The sequence below is a fragment of the Salarias fasciatus genome, chromosome 5, assembly GCF_902148845.1.
Source record: "Salarias fasciatus chromosome 5, fSalaFa1.1, whole genome shotgun sequence".
Lineage (NCBI taxonomy): Eukaryota > Metazoa > Chordata > Actinopteri > Blenniiformes > Blenniidae > Salarias > Salarias fasciatus.
In genome coordinates this window covers 22,490,997-22,505,212 of record NC_043749.1, presented here as the reverse complement: position 1 = coordinate 22,505,212, position 14,216 = coordinate 22,490,997, and the positions used below count along the sequence as shown (strand labels likewise).

At 40.3% G+C, this 14,216-nt stretch overlaps 1 protein-coding gene across 1 annotated transcript; it reads left to right on the top strand.

The window, feature by feature from the left end:
• Nucleotides 1-2,973: 2,973 nt before the first annotated feature.
• agtrap (angiotensin II receptor-associated protein) lies at nucleotides 2,974-10,990 on the top strand. The gene is made up of 5 exons (XM_030092067.1): nucleotides 2,974-3,093; nucleotides 3,978-4,012; nucleotides 4,199-4,307; nucleotides 5,140-5,347; nucleotides 10,276-10,990. Exons 1-5 carry the CDS (start codon nucleotides 3,067-3,069, stop codon nucleotides 10,398-10,400), a joined length of 504 nt encoding a protein of 167 aa, XP_029947927.1. The 5' UTR covers nucleotides 2,974-3,066; the 3' UTR covers nucleotides 10,401-10,990.
• Nucleotides 10,991-14,216: the final 3,226 nt, after the last annotated feature.

The window sequence follows — 14,216 nt, the reverse complement described above, 5'->3', positions numbered from 1 at the left end:
AGTAATGGTCATCCCATCAGTATACTCTATATTATCATCGCTGGAATCGAAGTGGATCTGAATTCAGGAAAATTTCCAGAATTTTAAAGAGGAAATGCCTCCAAAAAGAAAAAGATAAATGTTAAAAAGAAATCAATCGGTTAAATGTTAAATCTGTCAGAAAAAAAACATGGATTTTACTTCAAATAGTGCAATACAGTCTCGTTGTGGGCAGTGGATTGATTCATACAATACATTCATCACTTGGCAGAGTCAATTCTCTTTACACGATCTGTCCCAATGATCCAGCAGTAAACAGTCTCTCACACCGGCGCTGATGGCTGCCATGCAACATGCTTGCTCACTGTTGGGAACAACTTGCGGTTCACTTTCATTCCCAAGGAAACATTGTCACATGGAGAGGCCAAAATGAAGGTTTGAACTACCAACCTTCTGACTGGATGTTGACCCAATCCATCGGCAGAGCTATCTGCCGCAATACTGTCCTCATGTACAGGATATGATAAAAGAAATACCCCATTGCTTTCATCCATGCCTATTCATTAAGTTATATAATTAATAGTTCTTGCAAGCGCTATGAGCACCTTTTAAAACAGACTCAGTGCCACAAATCTGCTGGAAAGACATAATCTTAACAGTAAAATTTAATTTTTTATGAATAATAATAATTATGTGCCTGTAATATACGACAACCAGCCCCAACACTACAAAGCTTATGACACATTAAAGCAAGACAAATCAGCTGGACCTGGACACACACACTCTCACACACACACCCTGAAAATTCATCCATGTCAATATTAGAAAGTTACAACTGATTTTGCTTTCCTGAGCTTCCTGGAACTGAGATTGCCATCCTGATTTGGGGCCACGGAATACAAGCAGCAGTGATCTATTTTTGGTCCTGGCCCCCGACAGAGCGCCCCGGCGGAGCTTCCTGGTGAAACCTGGCCCGCCGCCAGCGAAGTGATAGATTACGCACGACCACGTCCCGGCAGGCTGCAGCTGAAACAGCGGCACCTCCACTTCTCTCCAGGCTTCATGGAAGAAATTAATTCGAAAAGTTCATGTCTTAATCCAACGACTTCTCAATCAGCGGACTCTCAAAGGGAAACTCTTACGGCACTGAGGAGAATTTTACATGAGGACAAACAAAGAGCCACGAGACTTCAGCTAAAACCGATCATAAATCATCTGGACATAACGGATCGAAATGAACTCAAGAAAACAACTCTGTTTAACATTATATTCATAAACTGAGTAAAACACTAAGTTCTTCAGGTCAGAATGTAAAATTAAAGTGTTTTTGTTCACCAAAATTTGAAGCTTTCCTCAGTGATCGATCTGGTTAAAGACATTTTAGCTCAAAACTCAGTAACATGTCCCACAGTCTAATCACATCTCCACACCACACAGCTCCCAAATTCACTTCTGGGAGATTTTAAAGCTTCAACGCTTCAATTAGAGGGAGAAATCTGCTGCCACGGGGGTCAGAGGTCATTCGGAGGTCAGGGTTCACACTGGCTCCTACAGAAGCCATCTGCCAGACTTGAGGCATAAAAATGGATCATCTCCATCCGTTCATCCATCTTCTGTAGATATTTTATTTTTATCTCAGTGAGGGTACAAAGGACACACACACACACACACACACACACACACACACACACACACACACACACACACACACACACACACACACACACACACACACACAATAATTATGTACATGTATTGTGATACTGTGTAAAAGTATATCTAGGTAAAATTCAGTTGATACACTGATAAGCAGTAGCTGATTACTGTGGGGAAACAAATGAAGTTGTTGTCAATAAATGTTCTATGTGCCAGTTACTTCTTACATTTGTTTGTAAAAACAGTTGCAGAGCTGCTGTCTCTCTCTGTTTGCACTCACCTGCCTCTACTGTACCTGAAATGCACTCACAGTTTCAGCTCAACATCAGCTGACGTCTCCACATGTTGGTCGTTCATCCTTCAGTTTCTGTCAAACTCCGCTGCCATGCAAAGCAGGAGAGCCTGCAGTTGATAATATCAGACCTTGTATTGATTATTTGACAAACTCACACAGACTGACATTATCAGAGTGCATCACTAAGACTTTTTTTTCCACTTTCTGAGGCTTAAATTAACAGTTTTTTATCATGTAGATCTAGAATAAGAAGTGTAAAACTCACCAAAATTACACAGTTGTCATTATTTCTCCCTGAAAAGTTGGGAAATCTTCTCTGGATTTCAGTCATGTTTCAGGTCTCTGCAGCACACCTGATGGCAATAAGAGGCTCGTTATCTGGCTTTTTGAAAAGCTCAATGGCAACACCTGCATTCAGTTTGGAGATGCAGGAGGATGGAGACGTTTTAAACATGCATACAGAGTTGCCTCCCTCTGCTGTATTTGGATGACACTGTCTTTCAACATAATGTGCTCATGGGAATCTAAATATGTCTCACTTTTGACTTATGATTGAAAGCGCAGATGTTTAAATTAGCATTGCATTAAAAGAAAAGTTAATCTTTATTGAGGTAACTTACCTCATTAATGGTTTAAAGATAACTGGACTGTTTTGGAGGGCCTCCCTGTGCAGTTTGCATTTTCTCCCTCTTGTGTTAAGTTTTCTTCTCACAATCTAAAATAATGCATTTGAAGTTAAAAAAAAAAGATCAAAACAGATGTTTGTGTCTGTGGTGGACTGGTGACTGCAGGAGTGCAGGTCTGAGTTGATTAAAGAGGTGCAGAGGATGAAACTGAATGACAATTAAAAATAAAAATTGAAAAAAAAGTAACCAGTGAAAAGATTTCAGTACTTTTGGAATGAGTAATTGTGAACTGTTGCAGAAATGTTTTGGTCATGTTGGAGGGAGTCACATGGCGGCGGTCAGGCTGCAGTCACATGGCTCGCGTTTGCAGGTTGAGCTGAGGGGAGGAGGGGTTTCACACACACACACACACAGTCACACACACAGGCCGCCTCAGCTTTTCATGAAGTCTTTCAACAAGTTGAAACGAGTCGGATCAAGGGGGAGCTGCTGGAGACCAGACGGCCTATCATGGAAATCCCTGCCATCAATCTGAAGGTGAGGCTTGCTCCTAATGTTTTATCAGAGAATGTCACTGCACGCGGGGTTTAATCTGTTATAGGAAGCTGTTGTTTTGGGGTGTTTTTTTTCTTCCACTTCTCATTGGTAATTCCTCTGTGGTGTGACCAGCTTCCTCTACTTAGCTCACAGATCTCGAAGAACAGTTGCTTTTCACAAAGTTAGACAATACATCATTATCAAGGGAATAAAACATGTTAGAGGGGATTTAGGATTAAAGAATGAACACTGTTCATAGAACTAAATGGATTAGATGATTACATCAAGCAAATGCTCATTGAAACATAGTTTAAAACAAACTTTATTACAATAAATATTTGGTTAACAAACATTTCATTAGCTTTATTAAATGCCATTTCCAATAGGTGTGCTCGTTGTCTTGCAATAAATGTTCTTATTAACTTCCTCCAGTTGACATCCAGACTGACTTGCTGAAGGAAAAGAAAAATATGGAAAATGAAACCCTCAAAGATTAAAGTATATCAAGGGGCTCATACTGTAATATTTTTGTTCTAATTATATTTTCTAATTATAAACTCCAACTAAATGTTTAATGTGATCACATGCTTCTTGCTTAATTTTACTGTCAGTGAACTCAAATTGATGGAACTCAGCATCATTTAATTACTTGATTTGATCATTTGTCGTGGATTGCATTCACAGTGATTTTGTGAATCAAGTCACTTTGTGTCCCAAAAATGGTTAAGATAAAAGACAACATGTAACTTAAACATTTGCTGTAGAAAACTGTAGTAACTCAGTCTGTGGCTTGTTTGATCAACCATGACAAAACTAATCTGAGACCACAGGGGAAACCTTTATTCATTTGAGAATGGAACGATCTCTTCTCTGCTCTGTTTTAGGCCATAGTGCTGGTGCACTGGCTGCTCACAGTGTGGTGAGTGTGAATTTTTTTTTTCTCTCCACAAACCTGAGGAATTTAGCTCCTCTTTTGACACACATTCTCCCCGTCTCCATCCGTCCAGTCTCCCCGCCGCACCCTCACGTCCCACACAGCCAGACACTCCGTCACTCCAAGATCAGGCGTGAACGTCTCACCTGTGTGAAACTGTCTTCTCCTCAGGGGAAGCATGGCGTGGCTGCCCGAGTCTTTTGCCTGGGGCAACTTTGGCGTCTTAGCCGTTGGGGTGTGGGCGATTGCGCAGAGGGACTCGATTGATGCGGTGCTCATGGTGAGTGTTTTGCCTTAATTCTTTTTTCACGCAATCTTCACATCATGTGACACACGCAGGAGCCTAACTATAGACGCAGCGCTGTGCATCCGTGATAACCTATTTGTGTGTGGAATCTAGGACAATTTGCGAGCAGTCCTTTCAGGCCTTTAGTTCTCCGGCTGCAGCGGGGGCCGGCATCACATAACGCTTTCTCTACTTTTACCATTGACTGTAGGCACAGGAGAACATCCATTCATTCATACATTGATCTGCATACATTCATTTTGGTTTGATTTGATTTAGCCAGGAACTGTCCTGCAATGAGGCATCAACACTTCTACATCTACTTAATTCAGTTGTTAAAGGAAAGTGATCCTTTTCAAAGATGGCTGACTGACAGATACACAACAATGTGTCCACTGATATGTGAGAATTAGTTGTTTTTTTTTGCTTTAAGAGAAACTTTGGTTTCAAGAGGAATGTGTCCTCTTTCACAGAAACCCTGAAATCACAAGCCAAACAATGTTTTACACTGTAGCAGTCTAAAGAAACAGAGTCATCTGGCACGTTGAGAAGTCTTTTCCAATGTGCCGTCGCGCAAAAACACCCTTCAGAGTCTGAATTTCAAATACTCAGCACTGTATTCATGTCTTCATTGTAAAAACAAAGCACACACACAAAGTCCAAGTGGTGTGGTGGACGCTATGATTAAACCCAAACTCATCAACATCAAACAAACAAGACGTTCATTCCCCTAAATGCCACGGTCACTGCGTCCAAACCATGGATGGACAGTTCAGCTACAGACTCCCCTCTTGATGTGTGTCCTCTTCCTTTCTTCTCGCTCCAGTTTCTGATGGGGATGGTCGTCACGATACTGACCGACATCATCCACTTCGGGATCTATTACCCCGTCAATGAGTTTGCGGAAAGGGGACGTGACGCGTTTCGTTTCAGCGCCGGAATGGCCATCCTCAACCTGCTCCTCAAACCCGCCTCCTGCTTTTTTGTTTACCAAATGTACCGCGAGCGAGGAGGCGACTACAATTTCAACTTTGGTGAGTCCGGTGTGATTGTTCCCGAGTACAGATCACACGTTTTTCACTTTAATATGTGGAATTTATACAGCAAAAAAAAAAAAAATTATATGTCCAGTGCTTCCTATTTCCATTCTGAATCGCACACTTCAATCATTTATCAACACACATCTTGTATGCATACATTCTGTTATAAGTGTAAATTCAAAACCAGTGAGAAATTGGCTTCCCGCAGAAATGATCTACAGATGTAAGTGTGACTGAAGCACATGGTATGGTCTGTCGCATGTTTCCAGAGGCACGTCTGCACCCTCCCCTAGTTGTTTCATGCAGTTCGTCTCAAAAGACATGCCAAGCGCAGCACAAACTGGGAAGACTGTGCGTTAAACCACTGGCAGATGATTCCTCCGTCAAACTAATTAGCTACAGTCACAAGACTTTAAACACAGTGAAACGTCTAAGCGGGGCGAAGAAGCCCTTTTTCCATGAGTTGTTTTTAGCACTTGTGTGTCATCCCTGCCGCCACTTTATAGTGCATCAAGGAACATATTAAACATATGCAGGCTGTCATGATGGCACAGAAATAGGACAGCAGGGATGTGAAACTGCAGAGCTATAAATTGCTTTACGGGTGAAAAGGAACAAACAAAATATCAAAAGACAGTCAAAGGGCCAAAGAAATGGGTTTTGTGTTGCTGCTACAATTGGATTCATGTGATAATTTGATTAAAAACATTCTTTCTAACAGTACAGGCATTCTTATAAAGTGTGTCTGGTAAGTGCGCTGGCTACTCTCAAGGATTCACTTCGATGGGCCACGTGAGGACATTGATTTGGAGGCTTGAACTTACTCTTCTGAGAGGTTTTCCATTAGAAATCCAGCAGAGCTGTGAGGTGGAGTGGACACTTAAATGCTCGAGACCGTTCCGAAACACTTCAGCTTTATTGAATAAATAAAAATTGCAGTGTTTTTTTTTTTCCTTCCCTTCCTTAAATGTGTTTTTGCAGGTTTCTCTCCTCAAACAATCCGTTCCAAAGGATACAGGCTTTGGGAGCAGAAGCTTGGTCATATTTTAGTTTCAGCTTGCCTCTTGCACAGCCAGCGAGGATCTGAGGCTCTGAGGCTGCAGCCAAGCTCAGGAGAAATCGACATTCCTGGATTGAACTGTGGAAAAGTAAACAGCAAAATCAAATCATCACTAAAACAGACCAGAAGCCAATACAGGAAAGTAAAAATTGGCCTTATGTGCATACTATTAGAATATTATCAGCTAAATTGTTCATTTATTTGACTGCAGACTGGGAGAAGTAATGAAATTACTCCTGCATGGCAACCCAAACGTGCAGCTGACAAAGAACATCTCCCGACCGTTTGAAGGATAATTGAATATTGATGAATGTGCTCTCTCCGTGGTTTTGCCATTCTGCCACATTGACACAGCAGGTACAGCCATTAGTCTTTGCACTGACTGATGAAAGCAGCTAAATGTTAGCTTCAGACAATGTCTGTTTTAATTGCAGCCTGATTGCATTGCTGGCATTTATATGGTTCCCTGCTGCACAGAGCGCTTTGGGAATCAGACAATCAGGTGTGTGTGTGTGTGTGTGTGTGTGTGAGTGAACTGTTGATGCTGGGAGCTGTTCAGGCCTTTTTATGGTGGTTTGCGTTTATGGATTCGGTTTAACTTTCAAATTGCCTCCAAAAAAGCCTGAAATTGAGTGTCTCATTATGTCAAGCCGCCTGTACAATTTAAAGCCAAACCCGATATGTTCTCACCAAGTTGTTTCATTTCCATAGTTTTTGTGTGGTTACATTTCCAATCTGACCGGTGGTGATTACAGCAGCATCTGTCATTTCAGATATTTTCAGGATTTCTCTTCAGCATATAAACTTACAGTCCTAAACGCTATGTATGCTACATGAAGTAGTTTTTCTTTAATTATTGTAAAAGTGTAATATATTCAGGCGGGTTGGTATCATGCAGAGTATCTGGATCAAGACTAGAAATGGCCGTCTGAGGGTGTGTTCACACTTGTCATGTTCATTCTGATTAAAACAAACCCCGGAGTCGTCCCTGCTTTTTGTGCGGTCTATTTCTGGAAGTGTGAACTCCACTTTGATAATCCTGGTGCTCAACAAGCAAGTGAACGGCGTCTGTCTGAAAAGCAGCTCGCAGACATCTTCAGACGTTCCGGTCTGTTCCATTGAAGTTTGAACACAGCCGGCGTGACCAAAGGGTCCTGCGGTTTGATAATCTCGTAGCGTACTGAAGCAGTTGAGCACAATAGATGAATTGATGCTTTTTAGTTGGTTAAAAAACGCCGAATGTTTTGTGTTGTTTAGACAAACACACAGCATTGCTGTGGATGACGAGCAACAAAATATAAGTTGCAACAATATATAACAGAACATAGAGTGAATAATTTTGGTCAAACATAAAAAAAAGCCAGAGTGAGTGTAAAGGAAACTGAAATTCTGTGCAACCTTTTTTTCCAAAACGCTAAACTGCAGCATATGTGTCAAACTTAGAACACATTCATACTTGTACTGTGATCAGCTGGATAAAACAAAATATTGTGTACTTTGTACTTGCAATGTTTGGCCGTGTAAGTTAATGATACACCAACAGCAATGGGAACTGTGAATGTAAATGCAATAAGTGGAACTGCTGCCACCAGTATATTTCCTTTTTTTTTTTTTTATCAGCTACAAACTAACCAAGCAGCTGTAAAATATAAAACAAGCAGTGATCAGTGGCCATTTAGTCTGATCTCAAAGAAATAAACAGTCAATAATAGATTTTAACTTGTGAAAACTCTAAATATTTCCATAAATTTTGATACATCCTGAAAATAATCACTTTGATTAATTGTAGACTTTGCTTCTTGTGAAAAGAAAAAAATCCTCTCCTCTACAGTGTTTCTGTGGACGAAGCCTGTTGCCTCTGTAGCTGCATGGTCTTCACAGCCTTCAGCATGTTTTCAGGAACTGAACCTGACGCTCTGATCTACTGCTGATGCCATTTTGCTTTTGCTGTCACATCTCTGTCGTTTTCTGCTTGTCACTTCTTGGTTTGTGCTGTTTTGATCCTGCCCCCCTCCCCTTGTCTTGTTTGTCATTTTTACACGTCCCTCTGTCACTGGACTGTTTTAGCACAACAGTAAGTTTGACAGCCTCCATCTGCTACAGGATTACATCATTTCTGCAGCCGGTTTTTGTTTTTTTGTTTGTGCTTATTTGAAAATGACTGGAGTTGAGCGCAGTGGAGACACCAACGCGCCAGAAACAATTGTTCATTTGAACCCAGCCTGGTGTGTGTGTGTGTGTGTGTGTGACCTCGCCATGAGACACACTCCACTGTCTTCTGTTTTGTTTTTGTATATCCATGCTGTTTTCTGTTCTTTCCTCTTGTGATTTGATCATTTGTCTGTTTTTTTTTCTCTGATCTTTGACCTCTCAGACTTAGAGACCTCTGTGGACAGTCGATGCACTACGGACAGTGCTGACAGTGCCTTTATTGCCCGCCGCTATTGATCCCCGGCTGCTTCTTCTTCTTCCCTCCTCTTGCTTTTTCTCTGCTCCATCCATCCTTTTTCACCCCCCTTCCATGATGAAAGTAAGATTGCAAATCAAGCTGCAGAACAAACAAGCTGCAGGATATTTCATTCTCAATCATTATTCTGTCAATTTTCTGTTGTCTTTCACGTCGTAGTTCACATCTCTTTAGTCATGTCTCTTGCCATCTGTTTATCGTCATCATCTTCCTCATACCTGCCTGTAAAACTGTTTGTCTTTGCTTCTCTAGCATTATATGTGCTGATGTTTTCACAAGTCCCGCATCTACTGTATGTTTAATTCAGAGTTTTAGTCTCCAGATACCTCATTTGTGCAGTTGTATTCTGTTTGCATGTATTTAAAGCAGAGCTGCTCGGTGGCACACATCCTAAAATCAGCCTAATTAAACTCAATGTATGAGACAATGAGTGTGACCTGGTTATATGCAAACACTTGATTGAACTTAACTTGGTGCCATTTATTGGTTGTTTGACTTAATTAATTAATTTAGGTGTTTGTTTGTTTTTAATAGTTTTAAGAAAAACCTGCTTATATTTTTGAGCACATAATCCAAACCCTCTGCGCTGAATGTAAATGGCTTGTTTGATTTGTATTTTGTTTGGTTGTCACAGTCATTCTTGCAGAGGTAGGAGAGTGGACTTTGAACCTCTAAAAACATGCGATTGTTATTCTGACCATGTCAGAGTGGGAGCGTTTTGTGGCACATTCAGTCCTATAAAACATTTCAGATGGTTTTAGCCTAATATAATTCCATATTTACTATGTTTACATGATGCATTATGCAACAGAATCTTGTCTGCATTAACTTTTCGTACAACTATCCCAAAAGAAAACGTATCACCTGACTACCGCCGTCCACAGTTCCTCTGGATAAACTCTCCCGTCAGACAGCGGTGGTTCTAAAATCACCGGCGATGAAAGAAGCAGCATTTTTTTTTTTTTTTTTTTTTTGCACCACTCAAAGTAGAATTTAAAATAGAATTTTATGTTTGTTCAAACCAACATTCATCAAGAGCAGTGTTTACTATATGCTGGGAGAAATTGCTTCCAAAGGCACAGGGTATATTTATCCAGAGGCAGCCAGATGCTTAAGTCGAGATAACAAATCTGCCCAACTGTGTTATGAGTCTGCTTTTGAAGGGGAAATGAGTGTGAAAGACCAAGAACAAACATTTGAGTTTGGAAGCTTTTCAAGGATTTTTTTTTTTTTTTTTCCATATGAAAACACATTTCACATACAGTATGCAAGACAAACAGTAGTCCAGGCAAACAGGAGCCATGATTACACATGAATAAATATGACATATTTGCCTGGGGGGTGTTTTATATGTGCGTGTGTGTGTGTGTTTAAGATCTTTTGTGTTCCCTGCAGGTTTCCCCTCCGTATCGCGAAATAGAGACGCCTATCAGTCCATCGACAACCAGGATGAGTCCACCTCCTCGGCAAATCCCTTCAACCAGGCCCAGGACAGCAAGCCGGGAGTCCGCACATACTGAGCGCAGCGGGCGCCGGACAACACCGCCTTTCCTCACACCTCCTGTGCAGCATTGCAGTGCACAGGGACGCAGTTTTACAGTTTTTGTGTTGGACGTGTGTTTTCTGCAGGTACCCCTCTGCAGAGTGCGACACTGAAAGCAGACTCCTCAGTCGTGATCGGTTTGTGTTCAAGCGAGAAATGTGGCATAATTAAACACTTTAATTTCAAATTAAGTTCAAAGCTGGCGGTGCTTTCTGCTGAGCTGGCACTTTCCTGCTAAATAATGTGCTTCCACCAGGCCCATGCTGTGTTGCTGTTGTTAGACCTGCTATTTTTAGTAGCCAGCTTTTACTTCTTACCCGGAAGTTTTTTTTTTTTTTTTTTTTTCTGACGACAAATGCGGCACTGTACATGTTTACGTGTGTCCTGTAAGATGTGTTCTCCCTGTTTGCAGGATGAAAGTACCGTAATATATTTTGCAACTCCTCTTTGTTTAGATTTACTGAAAACACTGAACTCTCCTCAAGCTGGAATTCATTTCCAGTTTTGTGTCTTTAAAACTACTTTGTGCTTTTTCAATAAAAACAAAAAAAAAAACTTAAAACCTAACTGAAGATGTAATAACTTGAACAGATGTAATAATTTATTCTACATCAGCGAAGTTATTCATCAACCTACGTCCTCCTCCAGAAGCTGATGTGAGTTCTCAAATCAAAAATAGAAAGCCATCCTGAGTGCTCATTTTGCAAATCGTCACAAAAGCAACACATTTATATTGTCATTTGAACAGCGAGCTGATCACAGTATTACAACATGGAATCACAGCTCTCTTACTGAACAGCTTGAGACGACCAGCGGTCTGCCTCAGCATCATAAGTACAGTCCATATGACAGAGTGGTCCCATTCTAGATGTTAAATGAAATGTTTTAAACCTCTGAATGTGTATAGACGCTCTGTCAGTACAGCGCAGAGCAAAACGGCAGTATCTCACGTCGGTTGTTAGGCTTTTTATGAAGTGTGTCCTCAGTTTTAGTGTGCAAACAGTCATAACTGTCAGATCTGAAGGCAGTGGACACTGGGGGCTGAAATCTGCACTGAGTCATTGTGTCATTTGGACGTTTTCACAGTCATTTCTCTTTTGTAACCTTTTTGACTTCACAGTTCCTCAATCCACGGTCCCGATGATCTGCGTGACAGAGCAGAGCTGTCGTAACTGTTATTGTCACACTTTAAGCACGTGAAATTACTCCCACATGACTCATGAAAGGCATTTTACTGACGTCTATTCTTTTTCAAATTAGATCTTAATCCAGTGGATAACCTCGTGGGTTCATGAAGCCATTGGCACTTAAAATCTTTAAAATCATTTATTGTGTTCACAGTGCAGCTCTGTTAAAGAACTGGAGAGATTGGAACATCAATGTTGAAGGAAGTGGAATTTTGGAACAATTTTTTTTTTAATCTTTTAAGTTCTTCTACTCATAACATCTAGTTGTCAGAGTATTGAAACAATGTCAGACCAAATATATTGTTTTAACTCCAGACTGAGTGTGATGATTTCTTTTGTTTTCTGTTACTTTTTTTTTCATTTGAAATTTTCTGTCAAATTTTTACCTGAAGAACAAATAATAAAGCTGTTCAGCGTGTGCCAGCTCAAGTTTTAGCGTGGTAGAGTGGTCATCCCGCTATTGGGGGGTTGTTGATTCGATTCCCTGTCTCCCCCTGTCTGCATGTCTAAGTGTCCTTGAGCAAGGCACTGAACAATGAACTGCCCCCTGTGGATGTATTGAGTGCCTTGCATGCCAAACGCCTGCACTGGTGTGTGAAGGCAGTTTACATTGTTAAGTGCTTTGGGGACTTCAACAAAGTAACTGAGTTACAATATTTTAAAAAGTAACCAATTTCTTGACAGAGTAACTATTACATTACTTTATCAGCATTACTTTAAAAAAGCATGTTGAAATATGTCAAAGAATTTGGATCTCCTCTTAATGGAACTTTAAGATTCATGTTCAATTATTTATTATAAAGCTGATTATATGATTAATTAAATAAATGGACACTTTACAGAATAAATTACAAACAAGAAACTCTACATTAAGCTAAATTACTGAAATGTTGCTGTGTGATCTTTTGAGACAAGACGCCATCAAAATTTGATTTGTAACTGTACGATAGCATTTCTATATTTGTAAAAGAATAATAAAACACAATAAATGTATGCCAACAGATGTCTGTACTTCCCTTTAAAAGTTGCCTTTGAATGACCGAGCTCTAAGGCGGTATCCCCATCAATTTACACCAATATGGTTCCTTCTTTCAAGCGAACAGCTACACAAATTAGATGAAGTTATTTAGAACATTCCTGACTGAGGAGTTGGCAAGAATGTATCGGTTTTAAAATAAACATTACTTTTTTATTTTACAAAACATAATTAAATGCATGATATTTAAATTAATTATAATCATTTAATGTAAATATTGTTTCACATTATGCACTTTCATTTAAGTTATGACATTGTAATATGTAAAACTCAACCCACCATTCAATCAGTTTTATTTATATAGTGCCAAAGACAACACAGTCATGTCTCAGCACTTTTACAGATAAAAACCCAACAGTTCCACATGAGCAAGCAAAAGTGACTGCGGAAAGGAAAACTCTCTTTCGAAGGGAAGCCTTGCTGGGGGTGGCGGTGTCTGTCCTTTAATGGAGTTTGGAGTGAATCATGACCACAAATCACATTTTATAAGATGTCACTTCCTTAAGCTTCTGGAGACTATTCAGTAAAAGAATAAGAAAGTTTGAAATTGAACCAATGTTTTCTATCAAGTCATATCTGTTTATTTATTTTTTAAATTTCATCTGTGTATTACCTAATGATTATCTACACACATTATGTACATGTGTAAACATGTAAGTGACTATGACCCCAATCACCGGACAAAGGTTTAAGCTGTTGTGAAAAATGCAACAAAATGAAGTTGTTGGGTTTTTTTTTAGCAAATTTTAGAACTTTTTACTTCTATTTCAGTGAAGAATGAGAAATACTTTTGGGTTTTCTACGGGAAAAAAGAAAAAGATTTGAAATTAAATTCAGCCCGATTTGTCAGGACCCTGGTCGGGAAGGCAGTCGAAGTCTCCCTGGGTCCCGCTGATTGCTGATCGCATTCACCTGGGGACTGCCCCTCTGCCTGCCTATACAAACCTCCCCCTGCCACCTGCTCCTTGGCCGATCCTTACCCTTACCAGGCTCCCTTGCTGATGCAGAGGTTTTTGTCTTGTCTTGCCTTGCCTTGTTTTGACTTTTCTTGCCTTGTCTCGCCACGCCACGACCTCATCTCGCCAGGACCTCGTCACGCCACAACCTTGCCACGGTCTCACCAAGACCTCGCCTCGAGCTAACCTGTGGTGCTGCTGCGAAGCTGCAGCCCTCGTGGGTTTCCTGCACTGAATAAACCTGTTCAATCATCAATCCTGCTTCTGTCTCTGCAATTGGGTCTAACTGCACATCGACCATGACACGATTCAACTCATTCTCTTTAATTCTCTTAATTTTTTTGCCTTATCTTTCACTGATATATTAAGCTTTGTTTTTGCAGCCAAACAAGACATTTATCTCATTTCTTTCCTCTGTGAACTTTTTTTGCACCCCAATGTGCATATTCACAAATCCCACCTTCAACAAAACCCATTTTTACCATAAACAACTTACATCATCCACCTGAATTTAATAAAATCCAGATGACTGAAAATGTTAAAGATTTACTCTCTGTTCCCTTTTTGATAGCAATAACTGCACACGCTGGAATGTAAACCCCCTGCAGAATAGT